We start from the raw sequence: 25,827 nt of genomic DNA, 5'->3' as shown, positions 1-25,827 counted from the left end.
AAGTTTACTCATAATAAATTCACTAAATATTCTGAGAGAATATTTATTTGCTTTAAAAACTCTCTGAGTTTATTACCTATGAATTAAGTTTAACTAGGCAAGATGGGTACAGCCAAATTTCCCAACAAATTACACAGTTATTAAATTTTGAAAATCAAGTATCACAACACACAGTTTGACATTAGAGTGAAATATGTGAAATTAGCACAGTCCAGGAAAGCTCAAGCTGTATCATCACTAACAGAGTGAGACTCTGTCTCAAAGAAAAAAAATAATAAAAGAGTTTGGGGTGGTTCTGTTGCAAGGCAGGTTTAAAAGAGACTATGTGAGGAAGTACCACCCACAGCCAGACCCAGGAAAAATAACAACGTGACAATCAAGACCCCTATGCAGGATTAAGGAGGCTCTTAGGGCAGAACTATTAGGTACTACAACTGATTTCCAATATACAGATTTCACTACTCTAGTATTTAAGGTCCTAAAAAGTCCACTTAAAAATATTTTTATTTTGGACTTCAAGTTACATCTATTCTGCTTTAAGAAACACTTTATGTTATCTGTTATAGTTGGCAAATTCCTAAGTTAAAGCGATATTACAGTCATCCTGCTGCAAGTAATCACCTACTAGAAAGGTGGAAAGAATAGCTGTGGCTCATCTTATATGATTCCATTTATATGAAAGTCAAGATAGGTAAATCTATAGAAATAGCAAGTAGAAAGGCTGCCTAGGACTAAGGGGGAGAAGAGAGTTTTGGGGGGAAGAGGGGATTGACTACTAATGGGTACAGGGTTTCTTTTTGGAGTGATTATGAAAATATTCTGAAGTAATTTAATTATGGTGCCGGTTGCAGGACTGTGTATATATTAAACCCCCACTAATTGTACAGTTTAAATGGGTAAATTATATGGTGTTTGGATTATATCTCAATAAAGCTGTTATTAAAAATTTTAAGTCATTGTGACTGATAATGTTTTGGATTGGTCATAAAACCAAAACAATTTTGGGAAAAATTACGGGAAAACAAAAGTAAAATAAAGTTCTTCACAATTTAGGACTAAGAATTACTATCACAAATTGACAGAAATTAAAGTAAGCAAAATTATTGATATACACATTCTAAAAGCTTTCAAATAAATATTTTAACCATATGGTCTTGATCCCTTTTCAGATGTAAAAGAATTGAGAATGGTCAAGGTAAAAACTAATGATGTATTCTTACATACCTCATAAATTGAGTAAACAAAAGCTCAGGGAAATTGATCTAAAAAAACCAAAAAGCTTTCCAAAACTCATCCCAAATTTGCCCAATCAAGTAACCAGTCTTTGTCTAACCATCTACCCTAGATCTTTTTTTAATCTAAGAAGTTTGTTTAATGTTCTAACCTGTTAGAGATTCAGCATATGATGAAAGGGAGCATGCAGAAAGTAAAATAATTATAGGAACAAAATACCTTTCCTTTTGTTAACTTGGACACAATATGTTTAGATAGAATTAAATGGCAATTTCTTAGGCAGTTCTCTAAGGTTTTCTTTCCTAAGCACTCTTAAGACTAGTATACCATTATAAATTTCATTTTACTTTTAAGCCTTTTAAAATTTACACATATAATTCATGCTCATAATAATTTCAAACAGATTTATGTGTATAAAATGTACAGTATACTCATTTAAAAATCTATATTCATAGCATTAAAATACTTAGGCTGTTTTATATATAAACTACCTTATGAATAAAAATATGTTTCACTTGCAGATTACTAAGAGGTTGGTAAATTTAATGAAAACATCTTAATGGAATTATTTTACTAAGGAGAATTACTTTGATATACTTTAAATTTTGATTTGAAAGAATCCTACCTAGCAATTAAATAGGTTTTTTTAAGCAACAGGGCATAAAATAAACTATACCATAAACTTAAGCCCACAGTTCATCACAGATTAAAATTTATCAACTTTAAATTGACCATAAAATTAATGTATATAGTAGGGAAAAAACATATGCAGAAACAGAAGTACTATGATCAACAAATTGTCTTTTAATAAGACTGTAAATAAACCTAATTTTATCAATATTAAATGATTCATCTATAAATTTAGTATTCTATATTATGTCAAAAATTTTATTTGTCTACTTGTAAAAGTTATCTCAATAAAAATATATTTAAAAATTAACAATCTAATATTTTTTAACACTTGCTAAAATTTTATTTGAAATATAATATTTAATGGATGCTGACATTTAATTCAAATCACTTTTTTAAAATAAAAACAAGTTCTCTATTTTGAAATTTTGTACAGCTCAATATCAGGGTACTTTGTTAAATGGTAACTTAGAATAAACTCAAAAGAAAGGTTTAAAACAGAAAAGCACTAGGTTTCAAAATAAATCTTATCAATATTGGTGTCTGGGTTATATACAAATATAAATCAAAGCAGAAAATGGCAAAATAAAAGAATGATCTTGATACATATTATTCTAACACATAAGGAATTTCTACACTGAAGAAAGAATTATCAGGGACACTAGATGTCACTTTCTTACGCTGCTAATAAGTATTTAATAGTCAAATTCAGTTTAATGCCTAATTCAGAGGCAGACTACAAATATACAAGTCCTATTTTTGTCTATGTCAGAAGATAGTTACGTATGCTATTTTCCTCCTTCCAATTTCTTCATCAGTTTTGCAAATACTTATAATACAAAATTTTTACCAGGCCAAACAGCCCTATGCTCCCTACCCCATCCACAAATTTTACTTCTTTTGTTAGCCCCTGTAACATCAGCAGATTTTTTTTAAACTATAAATAAATCCTAACTAATCATAAGACCTACTCATAGCTGTTCTAAATGATATTATGAACTAATATCCTTTTGAATACTAACAATTTTTTTTTTATTTCAGCTCATTATGGGGGTATAAAAGTTCAGGTTATATATATTGCCCATGCCTCCCCATCCCCCCGAGTCTGAGCTTCAAGCGTGTCCATTCCCTAGACAGTGCACATCGCACTCATCAGGTAGGTATGCACCCATCCCCTCCCCCCACCCCCATCCCCCCAGTCAGAACTTCAAGCATGCCCATTCCCCAGGCAGTGCGCATCACACCCATCACCAGCAAACTGGTTTCCCTGAGTGCACATTTGGGAATAACACCAATTGGGTATCGGACAGAGGTGGGGGCTGGGGGGAAGGGATAGGTGTATACCTACTTGAATACTAACAATTTATAAAAAATATTTAAATCTAGTTTTTTTTTATGGCTAGAATTCACATTTGAACAAACAAGAAAATGCCAAACTGAAGGTAAATATATCAAAGTTTAAATTCCTCTTACAAATAATTCTTTAAATTTAATAAAGTAGCTAGCAGCTGGGAGTTGGGGAAATGCTGTTTGCTTCCATTTTTGCAAACATTTTATTTAAAAGGGTGTCAAACCAGCTGACTATATCAGACCCTAAAGCCCAACAGCTATATAAAATAAACAAAATAAAATACCCTTTATTCTGGGTAAGGTGGGTGAAGCAATTGATACTATAGGGATATTTTGTAAGTGGCTCCCTTGAATGAGTTACTTTCTAAAGGGAGGTAAAAAGCACATAGAGGATACTTAAAATACCTTTGCTGAATAAATGAAACATTAAAAACTAAAAAGGAACTTTAATTATTAGTATGTTATTCTAGAGAAAACTAAAACTAGAACATTAAATATTAATTTATATTTAAACCGAGTAATCTCAAGTAAGTCTCAAAAATACGTATGACATCTTCCAACCTCAATGTTAACTTTATTATTAACATTTTCTCATGCTCTTGGAAATTAAATTCATTAAAACAAAAAGTGATTCCTATTAAATAAATAAAATCTAATGAGACAAATACTTATTCATATTTTTAAAATTTCAATCACTTCAAATGCAGTATCCAATAATTCAGTATTTACATATCTTACAACTTTTTAAATATAACAATGTAAGATATTGAATCTTAAAAATAGGAAGTATTTATTGGATATTTTGTATACCTGTGACTATTTTAATATGCAAAAAATATTAAATGAAATTTCTTTCTATCCTAATAATCAAAAAGAGAATATAAGTACATAGTCACATTTAAGTATTTTATTTAATAGAACATTTTTCCCTTAAAGGAAAGCTAATTGATTTTATCTTAAACACAAAAAGCCATATTGTTAAATACATCAATATGAAATAAAGTAAAAGTATGAACTGGTATGTTTCTTGAATGCCTTCTTTTATATTGCCTCCATTTCTTTTAAGAATTATCATGAATTAAAATAATAGTTTCCTAAAAATGATTCAGGGAAATATATTGGTGCATAAATATCATCCACTTTCCTCTGGTAATATATAATCAATCTGAACATAGAACCTGAACAGAAAAGTTCAAGTGTTTTAAAAGTACTTTTCCCACCCTTGGAAGCTGGTTTCATTATTTGATGCTTGTTTTAAAAATTAATATAAAACAGGTTTTCCCTAAATTATAAAATAAAGGTGACTTTAAAAAAATATTCATTTAACTTAGAGAATATGAATTAAATTGTTACCAATGATACTGTTTTTAATGCTTTAGTTATGAAACAGAAACTGGAGTGAAAAAAATCTCATATGTATCATATTTTAAAATAGCCTTTAGCTCATAAGATGGATATAATTTTTTTAAACTTTCAAAGTAATAAAACCATACATGGAGATTATAGTATTTGATTGGCCTGAATTTTTCTAAGTTCAGTACAAATTCTGTTTATTTTCACAGTTAACCCTTCAGATCAACTCTTACAAGGTAAATAAAATATAAAATAACTACTTTGGAGATACAAGATAAGTATAATTTTTGAAGAAGTCTCAGTTTAGAATTCTAGATGACACAAACAAGAACTAATACATAAATAATATATGCCACATAAAGGAAGTATCCATTTAATAAAACATTTTACTAGTTTGAAGCTAAAAATTTCCCAGCAAAGTTGGTAAAAGTAGACATTACTGTATTATCCTATATTCCTCCGATGAAGAAACTTAAAACTAAATCTTTAAGTAAATGATCTGTAAGAATTATCAGTCTGACCCATGTGACTGGATGGTCCTATGTACCAGGGCCATCAAAAATTCTGTAATCTTAGCATGAATTTTGAACGTTGGTCAGACATTGCTGTTCAGTCAAAAATAACTTCAATTAAAACTTCGCATTTTCACTTTTATGTTATTATTTTTAAGCCTGGCATTCCCACTACAATCTGATTTTTCAGATCAGTGGTGTCTGCTCAACTTATCTATGAACAAAATAATTAAGTGTTCATATGTCTGTATCTATCAGTGCTTCTCCAGGGCAGCAACCTGCTTAAATTATCAGTGCCTAGATATTGGCATGTAGTAAGGACACAAGAAAATGTTTACTAGATAAATGATGAATGAAGGAACAAATAAACTATTTCTGTAGAGACAGAAACATGAAATGCTCTAAAAATGTATTTTCAAGTCAGTAATGTTTTTTCTTATAAAAGGATGCTGAGCGGAAGTTTTTGGCTGCCCCTGAATTGAAGACTAAGGCTCACAACAAAGACAAAAGCAACAAGTAACCCCTATCTTGAAGAGAACCACCAACCAAATGGGGCTCAACCACTGACCTTGAGTTTACTAAGAGGTTGCAGAATGAGTCCTTCCACTCCAAAAACATCACCCTAGCCTACCTAAGACGGTAAGCGTGAATCAGGAGCACTGGGGTACAGTCTTTGTCATGAGAGCTTCTTCACTCAAGCCAAGTTGGGGAACACCAAGATATTCCATCATAGGCTTTGTGGTTCCCTGCAATAAGGGGAGACTGTCATCTCATCTTCCAGATGGACTAATTACTGAACGGGGAACCTGCAAATTAGCTCTGATGCTACCACTGGAGTAGAATTTAGCCTGGTGAAAGTGTTCTTAGATGATTGGACATACATCCCTAGAAGTGGGGGAAATATATTGACCTAGAAACTTGTCTCCTTCTTATCTAGAGATTTCTAAAGGTGGGAGGTTTGGTAGAGCAGCCTGCGGCAGCAACCTAATAGGGCCACAGAAATAGTATACCTGGGGAAGACAGAATGGGGAGTACTTCGCACATTTCCCTTACCTACCCATTCATTCCCTGAGACCCTAGAAATAGAACATCACTGATTCCTAAAGCTCATGTGAGGAAACAGGTTAGGGAAGAAGCAAAGGCTTCTGGTCAAATGCATCAATGCTCCACCTAGAGAAGGGGTAGGAGTGTGAATGGATAGAACAGAAAGGAGATATATGCCCATTTCTGAAGGAAGGTTCAGTGATAAAGGGAGCTAAGATAAAACTATCGTCCAAAGAAAACCACACATACCATCCACATGAAAATTATGACATTGTCAGAGACATTCTATAGCAGTTAGAATCAGATTATGCCAGAGTAAGACCAACTGTCTTTAGATAACCAGGTTTAGATGATGACGTCTGCCTCTCCTTTCCTTCCTGCACCCTGCCCCCCACCTCTATCTTTCCACGAGCTAAACCCGGGAAGAGGAGAAAGCCTGTCAGCTGTCTTAGGCCACTTAGGTGGTGTACTCTGAGATGCAGGGTGGGGAAGGATAAGGTGACATTTAAATCAAACTTGAGATTAAAATTTTAAACTAGTCAGACTTTTACTAACTAAAAGTGACCAAAACAGTTGTAGCATTTTTCCACAGGCATAAAGGACAGAAAAGGGAGATTAGGGAGAACATGCTTCAAAGGAGGTTTGTTTAAAAAAGAAAAAAAAGCCATTTCAGCTATATACCTGATGAGTTGCAGCCGTTTAAAAAGTTATTTACATCCCCTGGTAGGATGAATCCTCAAAGAACTGCTAGTAAAAAACTTCACAGCTGAAACTATTCTTTAAGTTCAAGTATAGGCTTATATACTCCCCCAACTCCCCATAAAAAAATAGTAAAAGCTTATCCATGGTAAATTCTCAGGTGACAGCTGTAATCTGCCTGCACTTTGGCTTGGTTCAATATATATCTGTGGTTAGACAAAGCCAATGTCCTCTGCTCACTGCTCCTGCTCTGCCCACCTTAAATTTGGGATATCCTAGAAATCCATTTTAGGTAACTATCTCTCCTTACTTAAAAGCTCTCTCTGGTTGACCTCATGTACTTTCTATGCCAAATATTCCCAAATTCATAGTTCCATCCTATATTTTTAACTACCTAGTGGATTTATACGTCCTCCAGGCATTGCAAGTTTAATACATCCACAACGGAACTCATTAGATCATCTCCCACATCCAACCTCTAAAACTTGTTCTTCCCTCTTTTTCTATTCTTTATCTCAAACAATGGCATCTAATTCTCTAAATCAGAAACCTTCTTCTTCACCCTGATCCCCTATACATAACTGGTTATTAGATCCAGATGATTTAAAATGATCTAATCTAGATGATTTCTTGACTTTAGCTTCTTTTCTCTAATTCCACTTATTTTTGCCTTAATCCACATTGACAATTTCAACAGTCTTAATCCAGTTCTAAGTCTTAAATTCTGCACTAGTTATCCACTGCCGACAGAACTGGGATAAATGCTAGAAGCCTCAGCTTGGCAGTTAAAGCCTTTACAACCTACATCAGTACTGCATCATATTTAATACTACCACGTTCGGTACACATTGTTGCCTTTAGGACGTGTTCTCTGGCCCAGCTGAAGTGTGCATAAAAGTCTTTTAAGTCTCAGGGTAAACCAACTCACTCTGGACCCGGCACCTCTGCCTGCCCCATGTCTGAACTCCTACTTTATTCTAATGGTCTTCAGTTTTGCTACTACTGAGAGTGTGGATTCAGGGCAATGACTTACCCATCTCTTTTTTGTGATTAATGGCTTTATTTTGTGGCTCAGGCTAACCTCTTCACTAAAGGCTCAGTAATAGTGTAATTGTTAAGTAGTACAAAACAAACTCTAAAGTCAGATTTTCTGGATTCAAATTTTGGTTCTACCACCTGCGAGCTATGAGATTTTGACCATTGAACTTATCTCTATGTACCTTTGTTTCCTCAGTTGTATTTTTTTTAAGCATACTAATAACACCTTGTGCAAAGAATTTCCTGCATTGTCAGGAAAAGTGCTTTAAAAAGTACCTGACACGTGTTAAGATCTCAATATATATTAGCTATTATTTTTACTAATATTTATTAGCCAAAGCAAAAAGATAGGACATACTCTGAGCTGTAAAATTATACATATAGAGAAAACTTCACACCATTTTGAACTTAAATAACTGGCTAGTTAGAAAAACAATTTCAGATGCTCAAGTTTCAATCTTAAAGCAGCTTCCTATAATGAGTCAAAGCAAAATGTGGCATAGTAGCCCCAATTAATAGAAGCCTGATAGTTTAAATGTGAAGCCAAGAGAAAAAAAGTATAAATGACTATAGACAAGGAGGAAATTCTTACAGGTGAGGGTAACTGATACAAAATATAGAAGAGATGCTCACAGGTTAAGTTCTGGGAAATTCTTTTAAAAATGACAACAAAAAAGGTGAATTTCTAGCATATCGAAAGAGATGCTGTTAAAGAACTACTAGACAGCTAAGGATTAGATGATAGCTTAATAATTTCCTTAAGTCAGTTATTTAAAAATATTTTTTCTAGAAGACTATACCTATAATTCTATAATAAAGGAAAATGGAAAGATAGAATTTGTAGACATTAGCTACAATTCACTGATTTCTGCAAACCAAGGGGGAACTTATTTGCACCTTATTTCTATTGTGCCTTGTATAGATATCTAGGCTAAGGGAAAGTCTTTCAGCATTCATAGTCAGGACAAGAATGATTAAATGTTCAAAACCAAAAGTAAGGCAACTTCCGGAATTCCATACCATCTCTGAAGTTCTCATGAGTTAGTTTCTTTCCACCAAAGAATATAATAATTAAAATGACTGCTTTAGATCTTTATTTCTTTAGTAAAGGTAATCCACAACTGACTACTCATTTCACTGGACCAGTTAGTACAAGAATACAGCTGGTTATTAGCTTTTTATATATTTATGATTGGTAGCTTTGACTATTATGTAGCTTCATTTGCATTCTCATTGTAAGACAGAGTTAAAAACTAAATTGAAGGTCTGTGAAATTACAATTTGATTCTCTAACCCAGGTTACTGAGTCTTTTACGAGACACCTTAATAATTAACAACAGTATAATGCGTATCAAGTTTTAACATGCACTATTACTTAATTCATGAAAAAAAAATTTTCTTTGTTAAGAGCCATGAAAATGGCTGGGTGCAGTGATTCACACCTGTAATCCAGTGCTTTGGGAGGCTGAGGCAGGAGGATGGCTTGAAGCCAGGAGTTCAAGACCAGCCTGGGCAATATAGTGAGACCCCATTTCTTAAAAAAAAAAAAAAAAATTTTAAATTAACTGGGTACTGTTACTCAGCTACTTAGGAAGCTGAAGCAAGAGGATTGCTTGAGCCCAGGAGTTCGAGGTTGCACTGTATTCTAGCCTGGGCAACAGAGTAAGACTCTGTCTCTTAAAAAAAAAGAATCATGAAAATGTACCTTTAAAATAAATTAAAGAAATTAATATACCTTTTTTCCAAGATAGTTCTATCTGCTACAATATATAACATCAGTTTGATACCCTCTTTCACTTATCTCCATAAGATCTACCAATAGTAGAAGACAAAATTACAAAACACGATTACTTTGGGTTTGAATCAAGACAACTAGGTTTTGGATTTTTTTTAAAAAGGTGTTATTTACTGGAAAGTCTTCCAACATGAAGAATTCAACCTAATAAAGGCTTTCTATCTTAAATCAGTGAGAAGTACTATGGAAAAGGTATCGGTATTAGTTCAACCAGGCCAACAATTGTAGCAGGCCCCCAAAGAATTATGTACATACTTCTAACTGTGAAAGATACACATAAGGAAGTATTAAGGAAGTTATAGAAAGGTTGCTGATACTGACTACTATGTATATTCTGAAAACCTGAATTAAGTATGAAAGTACAAAAATAATTTTGGATTTAAAGAAATTTTCATTTATGACAGTTAAAATAAAAAACTATTCCATTATCAAAACACAACCTGATATATTCATTGCTAGTTACCTCAATCAATTCTAACAACTTATTTGAAATATAACAGTTTATTTTGTTTAAAGAGGTAAACACTGGGGCATCCGCCTCAAATTAAAAGATCATAAATTATATTGTCTACTCTTTAATCCTAAATTCCACTATTAGTTAACATCTCTTTTGATGTAATCACCCCCAAAGTTCCCTCCCCAGTGCTTAATGACTAAACATTCAAAATGAAGTTATGAACAGAAAGCCTGCATAGTCAAAATAACTTCCTCAGACATCAACATTAGCCACAACATATGCTTGGAGTACAATATCTTTGTTTTAAAATGTAAAGTAGACAATTTTTCAACATATTCTTCTAAATAAATGACATTTTAAAAAGAACAAATTACTATGAAGAAAGTCTGTGCTTTTTAGAACTCTTTTTGGTGAGCCATTTTTCTTTTTGCCATGTTGCTTTCAACATCTTAATAAATTACAACATGGTGACAAGAAACCACACACTGCACCTGTGCTTTCTATCTTAATTAATTCAATAAGTACAGGCCTGCTCACTTTAATTTGTAAAGGAAATGATGATATAATGAGTTTTAACTTAAGGCATTAATTACCTAAATAAGCAGAATTAGCTTGATGTTTCGGTAGACTTTGCCTAAATGCAATCACCAAATAAAATTTTCAGAAATTATGGAACCCTTAAACAGAATATTCAGGAATAAGAAAGCAAAATGCTCATTCTACCTCAGGTGGCTAAATGGATTAAATTCTACTAAACAAAAAAACCAGTGTAGCAGTTCAGAGGTGCAAAATATTTTGTTGTCTTTACTACAGAATCAATTAAATCCAGTTTAGTTGCCCAGTGACTAATTATTAACATTATTTTCTACTTGCATATAAACACTTATCTTTTAAACAGACCACTTTCCTTTTGAAACAAAGGTTATGACTATCTTAAATGCCTCAGTAGACTAATGGTCAAAACCTCATAAAAATTCTACATGGACCTAGACAATCACATGACACAACTGTGCACACGCCACACCATCTGTTGGATATGACTGCCAGCACAGATTTCGTGAGCTGGCAAAGGACTGAAATAGTCAAGAATTCTGCAAGTATTTCAAAGTGCAGGCTTCTCATTAATTTTAATTTCCTGTTGGCTCTACAAGGAATGAGTGACTAGTGAAAGCACAATGTGCCATATACACTTAAGTTCATGCCACATGTACACCTGTAATCATAAACTCTTATCCAGGGCTATCCACTGGAACATTTGGGATTTCATGTGTTTATTTCTTCTTTACCCTAGAAGAAATAAATCTGAAATATCTATAGTTATCTTTTCATACTTTGTTAATACTCTTGCAAACATCTGGAAATACTTGACAATAATCATTTAATTAATGCGAAGCTAATCGATGACAATATGCTTAAATACTTCACTTAGCTGAAGTGGTTTCTTTAGTCCACAGAACTAAGGACTGAAGAGAACAAGAAGTTCTTTGACTAAAGAATACACTACAAGGGAAACTTTTAGCTAACATCTCTTTAAAAAGCAAAAACATCATCTGTATTTAAACAGATAGAGCAGATGATAGCATACTTCTACACTGGTAAAAAACTGGTAGATGCTTCCGGCTTAAGTTTTTACCTTAAGGCTTTTTTACAGAGCCTGTGTTACTGAGGGCTTTCTAAAGGCTTGGCATTGCTGCAGCATTTCATGGCTCTTGTAGCCCACCACTATCTCCAGTTTCTTTATTATTCCTTCATAACTATTGGCTGTAGAGGAGGGTGAAAAGACCCTGACAAAGAAACTTTTCTCCAGAACAAATGAAGATTCCTTAAAATGCCCATGGTGGCTCCAGCAGCAGGGTTGGTACTTTCCCTGGGTTTACTGTTTTCTGCATTTTGCAGCAGTGACTTTTGCTTCCCTGTAACCATACTGACTTGCCAACCCAGGAGTCAGAGGTAGGACTGTAGAAAACCTAGGAGAGTCCCAAGTAAGTTTGCACTTGGAGAACAGAGTTTTTGTTTTGTTTCTTTTTCTCTGCCATAATTACTGAGACTTTTCTCGAATGCTGCCCTTGAGGATTTGTGTCCATCAGCTCAAAAGAACAACACGAATTTAATATTTAAGCATCAGAGTAATCAAGAAATGTTAACTTATAATTCAGTTTGAGTCAAAAATAAAAATGGCTGATTTATCTAATTTCTCTTATACACTAGTAATTATTGTCAATCCAATTTCTTTCTTTTTTAAAATTTGGAACCAATACAGTGGGTTAACAGATGGCTTTCAAAGATTTGTTCTTATTCCAAAATCTTTACGTTACCCAAAATATATCTATTTAAATATGATACTGTAATTTCTGCAAAACATGATCTACATGCTCTTTATTTAACACTAAACAATCTGGATGCTAAGGCTGTTTGGAAATAATTCTACCAAAAACTGAAACATTAGACTTGTGCTATAATAAACAGATTTGCCTTTTACATTTAGAAATCTTCATAGGCACACCCTAAACAAAACTTTTTTTTCAGAGTTAAAATAATTGGTTCAATTAGCCCAAATATTTTTAATCTCCTATCTTTCTACTATAATCCCCCAATTGATGACACCATAAATTCTCTTATTATCTCTTTACATCCAGGAATATAACATGAAACAACAATTCATAGAAAATCCAAAGGACAAATGCTAATGATTTAAAAGAAAATACACAAATTATATTGCATACAGATTTTAAGATAAAGAATGCTTCCTCCTCTGCACATCTGTCTAACAGGTGCCTTTCTGAATAAGTTTTGTCCTTTAGGAATCTGATCTGAATACCTCAAAAGACAATGAAGTGTTCTCTTTCATTTTTCTTTCTTGAACCCTATTTTCCTCAAGGCAGAAGGATAAGCCTTCTCCATCCTGAAAATATCGTCAAAACAACTTTGGCTTATTTTCAGCAACTTCTATTAAATAGACTTACGAATCACATAAAATCCATTTCTCTTGGCAGGTAGCCTCAAGATACATCAAAGAAGAAAGATAAACACATAAACGTTAGTATACTTTACACTTTGATGAGTCACGTTTTTTAATATTCTATATCTAATAGATGAGGAAATGAATAACACCAGATTTTCCTTATCATTAACAGCTGGTGGAAATCTATTTTTGCTTTTAGTCTATTTCCCCACTTTGTAAGCAAAGTATTCCACCAGATTACTTACACTGTGCCCATCTATGCATCCTCTCTTAATTACTCTCTTTGTGCCTCCTCACACACTTTTCTTAATCTTCTACCACATTCACTACTACTCTTAGTAATTCTTTACTCATCTCCTGATGATGTTTCCTTTATTTATTCCCATTTACAGTCCCCTCAGTGGCTATTACAAACATTTTCCACTTAAAGTGATGACAGGGTTGAGCATTTTCAGATCATAAGTGTAACAAATGTTGGGGAAGGAAGAACTGTTCTAGTCAGTCCGTCCCTCGCCCAACTCCCCTTTTCAGGCTATCTGCCCTGTATAAGTCAGAAAATAAATAACTGCAAAAACTGAATCCAGTCATATGATCCTTTGAGGTCTCTTTCCTATGGTGAGAACAGTTTCCATTTTTTTTTTTTGTTACTTTTACCTTTTATCATTCAGTTTCTTACCTTAGTTAACCAAAACAGTACTCTTCAATCTAGTAAATTGGCTATTTCTATTGATTAATCTTTTCTAATGTCTACTACATCTATTCCTGTTTTTGTTTCTTTTCTTTTCCATTTTACTACTACATTATTTCAAACTCATGCCACATAACTGATTTCCCCTACCTCTAGTCTTTTCCGTTAATCAATTGTGCATGCTATCTTCAGGATTAATATTCTCCAACTTAAAAATCTTCAGTGGCTTTCCACTGTTTATGAAATAAGAATTCAAACTCTGCAATCTTGCAAGGCTTCCACTATCTGATGTGGACCTACCTTACCATTTTATCTCCCATATTGTTCCAAATTAATTACCATAAACTTGAAGGGCTCTACTTCATTGTCACCCATTACACCTTGTGCTTTCCTATCTAAGCTTTTTATTACATACATCATTCCTTATAGTGCCTGCCTTCCCTTTTTCTGCTATCCATCTTTCAATGCTTAGACAAAGTGCCACTCTACATTATAATTTCATAAACTTTAGCCTTCACTAAATCCCCGTCTTATCTAAAACCACAAAGCAATGTCTGAATTATAACTAACCATTTCATTAATTCATACCTTGTCTTAATAAATCAGTATATATACAATTTATTTTTACCCACATGGCATAGCACAATACAAAGCAGAAAGTAGAACATTTGTTAAATTACCTTAATGCTTTCTAACAAATTTTAGAATTTCCAGATAGAATGACTCCAAAATCTGTTGGGAGTTAGTTACTTTTCCAGTAAAATAGGCCCCAAGGCAGGACTGTCATAAGGGATTTGGAAATAATAGGAAATAAAGAAAGAAATAATATAGATGGAAAAATGATTGAGATGGAGACAAAGTGCAGTTTAAATGATGGGGGAGTTAGGCAGCCCCCAGCATTCTCGTGAGTTGTGAGATCACGAGTGAAGTCCTGTATTAGTATTTATTGTTATAGTAAATAGTTGTTTTTTGTTAAAGAATTATGTGTACAGTTTATTTTTTGAAGTTTCCAGGGGAAACTTATTTAATTTTGTCTATAAGAATAGATAGTTATAAAATATTTTTAAGATAAATATGTTAAGTTTTAAGTTAGAAATAGACTTAGTTGAGTATATAAATTAAAGATAAAATGTATAAAATGAAAACACTGAGTTTGTATACTATTTTAATTAATTTTTTTTTAAGAGATGTGTAGTCAGGAGTAAAGTAGGAATAGTCTTGAAGTCTAGGATAGTTCCAGTTGTGTGTTATCTGTTGGGCAGGCATTTTAATTAGTTTTTCTGCCAAGGACCCAAATCGAGCTTCTGCCTTGCAAAAAAGTTCAAGGCGATGGCTGGCAGTAAAGAAGAAACATTGCTCTGCAAACGTCCTCTGGCAATACCTCCCTTGTTGGAAGCAGTTTTTACTCTGTGAACTAACATGTCCACAAATTCCTTCAAGACAAAGCCCTACAAAACTCTTAAAACTTTTCACATCTCTAGCCTATTTCCCAACAAAAATCTATGATTGGCTGAAAATGTTACCAAAAGTTTGCTTATAGGAGCTAGCCACTGGAAAAATTAATTCACAAAACTAGAATGAGCCTAAGGGAGACATGGAAGGCTACATGCCAAAGTTGGGTGTGTGTGAACATTTTAGAAGTACTGAAATGGCCATTATCAAAATCATTAATGAACTCCAATTTCCCAAATTCAGTATTATAATTTCTGTTGAATTTTAATTATCATACTTTGTAGATTGTTTGCAAAGAGGATTGCAACAATTCTTTTCATCCCATAGGATTCTGAGCAAATGTGACTTTGGTATTCCTCCCATCATGAGGTGAAATCTATTTCCATATCCCTTGAATCTGAACTAGCCTTATGACATATTTTGACTAACAGAACACAGCAATAGTGACACTATGGAAGTTCTGTTTAGTGCCTCTTATGTATTTATTTTTTTATCATGGTAAAATATACAAACCATAAAATTAACTATTTTTAAGTGTCCAGTTCAGTGGTATTAAGTACATTCACACTCTTATACAACCATCACCACCATCTCCAGAACTTTTTTTATCTTGCAAAACTGAAACTCTGTACCCAAAAAATAACTCCCTATTTCTCACTCCCCCCAGTCCCTGTGAATCACCATTTTACTTTCTGGTCACTGTGGTCACTATGAATTTGACCACTCTGGGTAACTCATATAAGTAGAAGCATACAGCATTTGTCCTTCTGTGACTGGTTTATTTCACTTAGCATAATATCTTCAAGGTTCATTCGTGTTGTAGCGTATTGTAGAATTTCCTTTCTTTCTAATTCTCAGTAATATCCCATTATATGTATATAGCACATTTTGTTTATCTAGTCATCCATCAATGGACATTTGGGTTGCTTCCATCTTTTGGCTATTGTGAATAATGCTGCTATGAACATGGGTATGCAAATATCTGTTCAAGTCCCTGCTTTCTGGCTGTATACCCAGAAGTGAAATTGCTGGAAATGATAATCCTAGGTTAATGATAATCCTAGGTTTAATTTTTCTGAGGAACCACCAGATTGCTTTCCATAGTGACTGCACCATATTCCCACAAGGTAAGGTTCTGATTTCTCCACATCCTTACCAACACTTGTTATTTCCTGTTTGTTTTTTGATAATAGCCATCCAAATTGGCGTGAAGTAGTATCTTACTGAGGTTTCGATTTGCATTTCTCTAATGATTAGTGATACTGAGTATCTTTTCATGAGCTTATTAGCCATGTTTATCTTCTTTTGAGAAATATCTATTTAAATCCTTTACCCATTTTTGAAATGGGCTGTTTGTTTTTTGGGTTGCTGCTGAGTTATAGGAGTTCATTATACATACTGGCCATTAATCTCTTATTGCATATATGATTTTCAAATATTTTCTCCCATTCTATTGGTTGCCTTTTCAAGCTGTTGATAGTGTCCTTTGATGAACAAAAATTTTTAATTTTGATGTAGTCCAATTTATCTATTTTTTCTTTTTTGCCTATGCTTTTGGTGCCATATCCAAAAAGTCATTGCCAAATCCAATGTCATGAAGCTTTTCCCCTATATTTTTTCTAAGAATTTTATAGTTTTAGTTCATTTTTGTATGTGGTATTAGGTAAGGGCACAATTTCATTCTTTTACACGTGGATATCCAGCACCATCTGTTGAAAAGACTGCCATTTACACCACTGGATGGTCTTGGCCCCCTTGTCAAATATCATTTGTCCATAGATATGAGAGTTTATTTCTGGGCTCTCTATTCCATTGGTCTATACATCTGTCTTTCTTCCAGTACCACACTCTTTTGATTACAGTAGCTTTGTAGCAAGTTTTGAAATCAGAAAATATGAGACCTCCAACTTTGTTTTTTCTTTTTCAAGGCTGTTTTGACTCTTGGGAGTCCCTCGATATTCCATATGAATTTTAGGATGAATTTTTCTATTTCTGCAAAAAATGTCATTAGGATTTTGACAGAGATTACAATGAATCTGTAGACTGCTTTGGGCAGTATTAACATCTTAACAACATTAAGACTTCCTTCCAATCCATGAATACGAGATGTTTTTCTATGTATTGATGTCTTCTTTAATTTCTTCCAGCAACATTTTGCAGTTTTCAGTGTATATAAGTCTTTCACCTCCTTGGTTAAGATTGTTTCTAATTTTCTTTTCTCCTCATGCTATTATAAACAATACTGTGCAGATTCTAAGCTGAAGTCAAAAGGCCTTGCAATGTTGTTCTCACCCACTGGGAAGGCTGCTACTGCCACATAGAAACTCCAGGCTCGCTTGATGGGGTCATATGACCTAGCCAATAGTCAATACAATGGCCAGACACATGAGAGAGAGAATTTTAGAGAGACCATTCAGCCCCAATCAAGCTAGCAAACGATTGTGGCCACTTGAGAAACCCCAGGTGAGACCAGCAGAAGAATTACTTAGCTGAACCTAGCCAAACTGTTAACCCACAAAATTGTGGTTTTGATGCAAGTAAAACAGTTGGTATTTTAAGCCACTAAATTTTGGGGTGGTAGAAAGACTAATTAAAACAAAATTTAATTATTTTATTTGCTATTTCTTAACTATGATAATTTACTCATTACTTTATAGCTCATTTCAAGCTATTTCCCTATTAACATTTATTCCAACTGAGACAAGACAGTTCTTTGATGCTAAACACTGTACATTATTCATCATGTTCATGAATGATTTAAAGCTTGAATGTCAGCATTCTAAATAATTTGTAAGTTTTTAAAAAGTAGGTAGCTTAAAATGAAGTCTTATTAGACCTAAAGAAACTGATTTTATTTTTTTCATTGCTTATTATGATATTGAAAAAAATTAAGTAGGTATTATAATTAATGTTTTCAGGCTAACCTCTGAATTATATTCCTAATATTTGCCAGCAATTAATACTAAATTTATTGCGATAGATTTTTAAAACTTTATTATCTGATTACTAAAAAACTCAATCATAATATTCAGGAGAAAAGCACTTAAAATTAAAAATATTTATAATCCCCAAACATTTAGAGTCATGTTGTCTAAGCAAAATGGCTTAATATTATTACTTAAAAATTTTAAAGAGATATATATCTAAAATTTATTTACTTATAAATATATTAGTAAATATAACTTATAAAGGATTATAGAGTTATTTTATTTGGGAAAAAATATGTTCCAGAACAATATGTAGAAGTAACACTGTTTAAAGCATGCTAAAGTAAAAATTTAAGCCATAAAATTTTCATTCCATTAAAGAATTCATTTTGAGAATTTACTCTCTCAAGTTATGGAAACAGTTGCTTCAAAATGGTTCATCTGCATTCTATGCATTCTTTAAAGGAAATAATAGGTTGGGCGTGGTGGCTCACGCCTGTAATCCTAGTTCTTTGGGAGGCTGAGGTGAGAGGACCACTTAGGCCAGGAGTTTGAGACCAATCTGAGCAACATAGCAAGACCCTGTCTTTACAAAAAATAGAAATATTAGCTGGGTGTGGCAGCACGTGCCTGTAGTCTGAGCTACTCCTTGAACCCAGGAGTTTCAGGTTGCAGTGAGTTATGATTACACCACTGCCCTCCTGCCCTCAAGCTCAGGCAACAAAATGAGACCCCATGGGGCAAAAAAAAAAAGAAGAAGAAAGGAAAGAAAAGAAAAGGAAGAAAGGAAGAAAGGAGAAGAGAAGAGAAAAGGAATGGAGGGGAGGGGAGGAGAGGAGAGGGGAGGGGAGGAGAGGAGACAAAAAAGGTGATAAGGCACAGTTTTACACTGAAGTTTATATATTACCTAGATATACAATGGGACTATTATTTCTGATAAACTAAGTGGAATTAACACTGAAGTAGAAACTAATTCAGTTAACTTTTAAAGTTGAAGCAAATTTCTCAAAGTCTATGTCACAAACACCTTTGCATAATTTATTTTGGTAACTGAGCTTCCTGACTGTCGGAATTACCTCACATTTGCATTATTGAAAACGTGTTTTGAAATGGTTGTCATTTTAGTTTTAAGGAGTCCTAAATACCTGTCTAAATTTGAACTATTATTTATTTAATTACAAGAAATTATTTACATTTCTCTGCAAGTACATTTCTACAAGTGAACTATAATTTCACAATTTTCCTACCCATATATGTGGCTGTATATTGAATATTAATATACAGTTTATAATTTTATATACATATACATAGTTCATATATGTATAAACTCTGCTTCTCAATGTGATGATAAAATACAGAAGACAACATGAATGGGAAAATTAAAATGTACTTACAAAGTCAAAGTCTCCATCTTGAGGAACTTTCCAGTTATCAGGAAAAACATTTTTGGACATAGGAAACGGTTCATGCATGTTCTGATTACAGTTTTCGTGACTTTTATTCTTGAAGTCCTGCTTATCAAAGTAGTCCATGAAAGACGGTCTTTGTACTTGTGGTGAAGTTGCATTTCCTTAGGTAAACAAAGAACATAAGGAAGGTATGTAAGCTTTTCATTAAATAAGTATTTATGGAGCCGTATAATAAATTTGTAGTGCTCAGATTCAAGGCCAACATAGTCAATTTCATGAAGAACAAAGTAAAACAAAATAAGAATGAAAAAAATAAAAATATCCAGGCCAAATAAAAATTAACCTAATCATTAAGCAAAGATCCAGAATATTCTTAGATTATAGAAACATTTTGAAATTTTAGCAGAATCTTTATAATTTTATTAAAAATCATTTCAGCTGCATTTGAAATTTGTCAAAGGAAGTAAATTTTAAAAACCTAAGTATTTTTGTTTTTTTGCATTTAAGCCTGCATAGTTATTGTCATTGTACGTTATCAGCTATAAGGCATTATAAGGACTTAGCTAGGTTCTTCTTGTATCAATTTAACTGCTTCCTCATAGTCTTTCTAGCCGATCCTCCCTCCCCTTGGTCTTCATGGCTTTGCCTGTCATATTTACATCCATGTTTCCCAGTGTTATTTCTCCAACCCAGACTCTGGTCCTAAATTCCATATCTGACTTTGCAAATGCTTGCTAGTGGAAAACTCGATGAGGTGAGTTACCATTAACTTACCAGTCCTAACACTAAATTCAAGATCTTTCCCTTCAAACCTGTGGCTCCTTCCACATATTCTATCTCTGCTAAAGTCCACATTATTTACTCAATCCCCAAAGTAATAAAGTTGAGAGTTAGCTCACACTCCTCCCTTCCCATCATATCAAACTGATCACTGTCTTTTAATTCTACTTCTCAGTAGAAATGCTTAAATTTAACCCCTTTTCTCTATATGTCATTTCTACTGTCTTAGTTTAGCTTCTAATTATTTCTTGCCCAGGCCATTGTAGCAGCCTCCAAACTCGTCTCCTTGTTGCTGGTATCCTGTTTTGATTTTAATTATGGAATTCTGACAGTATGGAATATTGTCAACACAGTGACCTTTCTAAACATAAATCAAACAAAATATGTCATTCTTCTGCTTAGAATCTTTCAATGGGTCATTTTTTACACTCAATAATTTAAGTGGAAAATAAACATTTCAAATAGCTTGATTTTTAATCTGTCTGTTAAGGTCTTGATCAGTGGTTTTCAAACTGGATTCCTTAAAGGTCTGGGGCTCCAAATAAATGTCCCAGAGACCACCAAGAAGGCATTTCCCATACAATTCCATACAATTCTCCAAATAGAAAGTAAGCTACCTTCTTGGAAATTTCTTGTGTGGAGTATATCTCCTCACAAGTAAGCCTGTTGGGCAACTATAAGTGAAAAAAAATATTTTTTAAATGTGAAATTGAAATCTTTCTGTAATTTATACTCACGGTCCATATAACTTCCTCTTTCATATATTTGTCCCTCAAATATAAGAAGACAGAGATAATGGGTCCTGTCTTGGCTGTCTGTTTTTAAGATGAAACATCCCCAGTTCCTTTTATACGACATGTTTTTTAGACTCATCACCATCTTGTTTATTTGCCTATGGAGACATTCCAGCCTCTCAATGTTCCTCTAAAATGAGACGTAATATTCACAATAGTGACCTGGCCAATTTAGACTGCATTTGTAATAGTACTAGTGCAGCTTAAAACTGCAGTTACTACTATAATAAATAAGTAACATTATTGACTCGGATTGAGCTATAAGATCATTTTAGTCAAAACAATGCAAGCTAAGACCTTTATTTTTAGTCTTCACGAATACAGGGTAAATCTAAATTGATGTCTGCTTTATGTGCTAGATCAGAGAGTCTGGAATTCTCTAAATTAAAAAAGAAAAGGATTGGGTAAGGCAGATGGAATTGTCAGGTAAGCAACCTATCTCTTCTTTCCTTTCTCCCCACTTTTAGATTTCTGTATGCATTACTTGGCAGATTTGGAGTTTAGGTGAGAACTCAAGAGAGGGTGGTAATGGCGGTATTTATTCATTTAATAATTTTCTTCTCATTGCCTTAAAATGACATGATTTTACATATCAAAACAAGGCTTTAATTGACTTCATCTTGATTATATGGTTTCTTAAAAAATGTGGTAAAATACATGTAACAAAATTTACCATCTTATTTCTGGGTATACCCAAAGGAAGTATAGAAAGCAAGGTTTTGAAGAGACATTTGTACATCCATGTTTGTCACAGCATTATTCACAATAGCAAAAACATGGAAGCAACCCACATATCCACCAACAGATAAATGAATAAGCAAAATGTGAGGTAAGAAATTCTGACACATGCTACAACATATTTGAACCTTGAGGACATTTTGCTAAGTGAAATAAGCTAGTAACAAAGGGGCAAATACTGTATGATTCCACTTGTATCAGGTAGAGTAGTCAAAATAATATAGACAGAAAACAGATGGTGGTTGCTAGGAACTGGGGTGATGGGAAATGGGGAGTTAGTATTTAATGGGCATAGAGGTTCAGCTTTATAAGATGAAAAGAGTTATGGAAATGGATGGTGGTAATGGTTGCACAATATGAATGCAATTAATACCACTGAACTGTACACAGGCATACCTTGGAGATATTGCAGGTCTAGTTCCAGACCACTGTAATAAAGTAAATATCGCAATAAAATGAGTCGCATGAATTTTCTGGTTTCCCATGGCATAAAAAAGTTATATTTAGGAATGACATCAGTGAGATGGCTAACTATAGATGCCTGGCACTCGTACCCCACACAAGAAAGGACCAAGGCAACAAATAAACAGATATGATTGGAGTGTTGAAAGAAGAGTGCTAGAGTGAAGCAGGGGAGTAGAGTGGCACCTGTGGGTGACTGGAAGCCCAGGAGGGCAGTGTGGAAGCGCCTGCCCTCTGCAGCCCCACATCTTCCACCTGGTTCAAATAGGCCTGAAGACAAGGACTTCCCCTTGTGGGGAAAAGATAAGCAGAAAAACCCACCAGCTTCCAATGCCACCATAAATACCTACAGTTCTTGGAAGACCTGAGCCTCACTGGAAGAGATGCCAGGAATTCATGCAGCAGCATTGCTCCAGATTAGGGGCACAAAATGTACACTTCTCAATCCCCCACCCAGACCCTGTGGGCTAAGCTGTTGTAGCACAGCACCATCTTGAGACCAGAACCACCTCTGGAGTGTACCCTCCGTTAGAGACCAGTAGCCACTGTACCTCTCCCGCAATGGAGCTCCATCTTCATTTCACCAAGCTCACAGGGCAGCTGAATACCATAACTCCAGCTGGGTCCAGGATCAGCTGTGACTCTGGTGTTGTAAAGCAAAGAAATCAACCATTGCTGCCTGCACGTCCAGCTGGAGGAATAGTCTGGCAAACCTGACCTTGAGCCAGTAAAACTGCTGTGTCCCCTGAGTGGGAGAGGTCCCTGAGCCACTGAGCAGCTGACACGCCCCCAAGCCAGCTGGGCAACTGTGCACCTGTGCCCCTAGTCAGAGTAATAACCCCAACTCCAGGGAACCAGACTCCAAATTGTCTGACTCACTGTATGCACACAAAGTGCCCCTGACCTGAGAAAACAGCCTGAAAAGCCCACCCCAGCAAAGCTGCACCACCACTGCCAAAAACGCTTTTAGCTTAGGTCACCAAGACACTCGCAAACATCACTAGTATGGATTACAGCTGAAGAAACTACATGGAGACTACAATACTATGTCCACCTAGATCTAAATCCAACACATCCCCACCAAACTAACATCCCAAGACTGATATAAACAAATGTGTCTTTCCCGGAAAAATTTATTCCATAAAATTAGAAGAGGTGACTGTTATAGCAGATGTACAGAAATCGACACATCAAACATGAAAAATCAAGGAAATATGACACTTCCAAAGGAACACAATATTTTTCCAGTAATAGACCCCAATCTTAAGAAAATATATAGGGCCGGGCGCGGTGGCTCACACCTGTAATCCTAGCACTCTGGGAGGCCGAGGCGGGTGGATCGCTCGAGGTCAGGAGTTCGAGACCAGCCTGAGCAAGAGCGAGACCCCGTCTCTACTAAAAATAGAAAGAAATTATATGGACAACTAAAATATATATATACAAAAAATTAGCCGGGCATGGTGGCGCATGCCTGTAGTCCCAGCTACTCGGGAGGCTGAGGCAGTAGGATCGCTTAAGCCCAGGAGTTTGAGGTTGCTGTGAGCTAGACTGACGCCACGGCACTCACTGTAGCCCGGGCAACAGAGTGAGACTCTGTCTCAAAAAAAAAAAAAGAAAAAGAAAATATATGAAATGCCAGAAAAAGAATTCAAAATAATCTTAAGGAAACTCAGTAACATGTAAAAGAACAGAGATAATTCAATGAAATCAGGAAAACAATTCATGATTTAAATGAGAAATTCAACAAAGAGACAGATACCATAGAAAAAAAGAATCAGAAATCCTACAGCTGAAGAACTCAATGAATGAAACAAAAAACACAATCAAGAGCTTTAACAACAGCTTAGACCAAGCAGAAGGAAAACCTGCTGAACTGGAAGGCAGATCTTTTCAAATAACACAGGAAGACAAAAAAACAAAATAGAAAAAAGAATGAAGAAAGCCTACAGGAAGCATGGAAAACCATTAAGTGAACAAATATTTGCATTATGGGCATTCCAGAAGAGGAGAAGGGAAAGGGTATGGAAATATATTTAATGAAATGATAGCTGAAAATTTTCCAACTCTTGGGAGAAAGAATGACATCTAGGTCCAGGAAGCTCAAAAAACCCCAAATAGATTCAACCAAACAGGTCCTCTTCAAGACACATTATAGTCAAATTGTCAAAAGTCAAAGACAAAGGAAGAATTCTAAAAACAGAAAAATAAGAGAGTCAAGTCACATAAAAAGAAAAAAATGGGATTATATATTCAAAGTACTGAAAGAAAAAAACAAAACAAAACAAAAAAACAAACTCCTGCTAGCCACGAATACTATACCCAGCAAAGCTACCATTAACAAATGAAGGAGAAATAAAATCATTCACAGAAAATCAAAATCTAAGGAAATTTACGACTACTAGATTGACCTTACAAGAAATGTTCAAGGGAGTCTTACTTCTGGGAGGAAAAAGATAATAACTACCATCATGAAAAGATGTAAAACTATGACACTCACTGGTAGAGCCAATACACAAAGAAAAAAAGAGAAAGAAATCAAAACTTATCATTGTAGAAAACCACCCAACTGTGAAAACAGACATTAAGAAAGCAAGTATGCAACAAAGGATATACAAAAAGACACAAAAAACCCCCCAAAAAACAAATAAAAAAAACACCCAGAAAACAATCAATAAAATGCCAGGAGAAAGTCCTCACCTATCCATAATGACCTTAAATGTAAGCAGATTAAATGCCCCATTTCAAAGATTCAGACAGGCTGAATGGATAAAAAACAAGAACCAACTATACACTGCCTACAAGTAACTCACCTCATCTATAAAGACACATATAGACTGAAAAGTGAAGGAATAGAAGATATTCCATGCAAATGGAAACCAAAAAGCAAGTAGGAACAGCTATATTTATATCAGACAAAACAGGCTTCAAGTCAAAAGCTATAAAAAGAGACAAAGAAGGATACTGTCTAATAACTGGATCAATTCAGCAAGAGAATATGACAATTACGAATATACATGCACCAAACACTGGAGCACTCTGATTTATAAAGCAAATATTACCATATGTATACGGAGAGATATACCTCAATACACTAATAGTTGGGGACTTTGATACCCCATTCTCAGCATTCACTGAACACATCATATAGACAGAAAATCAGCAAGAAACATCAAATTTAAACTACACCACAGACCAAATGGGCCTAACAGAAATTTAAAGAACATTCACCCAACAGCTGCAGAATACAAATTCTTTTCATCAGCACATCGGACATTCTCCAGGATTGACCACATGTTAGGACATAAAACAATTCTCAAAAAAATGTTAAAATATTGAAATCATACCTAGTATACTATTTGGCCACAACAGAATAAAACTAGAAATGAGTAAGAGGAACGTACAAAGCTATACAAATACATGGAAATTAAATAACATATACCTAAACTGCAATAGGTGAAAAAAGAAATTGAGAATGAAATTTAAAAGTTCCTTGAAAGAAATGAA

The 25,827-nt window shown here is 34.3% G+C and overlaps 1 protein-coding gene across 2 annotated transcripts in view; it reads right to left on the bottom strand.

Moving 5' to 3' along the window:
* STK3 (serine/threonine kinase 3) overlaps window positions 1–25,827 on the bottom strand; it is a 283,071-nt gene that overhangs the window by 49,365 nt on the left and 207,879 nt on the right. For both annotated transcript variants that reach the window (XM_069466183.1, XM_069466185.1), the window contains one exon: window positions 19,535–19,710. In XM_069466183.1, coding sequence (XP_069322284.1) covers window positions 19,535–19,710 — 176 coding nt within the window. The remainder of the gene's footprint in view (window positions 1–19,534; window positions 19,711–25,827) is intronic.

This window comes from Eulemur rufifrons, chromosome 3, assembly GCF_041146395.1.
Source record: "Eulemur rufifrons isolate Redbay chromosome 3, OSU_ERuf_1, whole genome shotgun sequence".
Taxonomy (NCBI): domain Eukaryota; kingdom Metazoa; phylum Chordata; class Mammalia; order Primates; family Lemuridae; genus Eulemur; species Eulemur rufifrons.
Note: the sequence above shows the minus strand (reverse complement) of the source record. Positions and strands in the feature narration are given on the sequence as shown.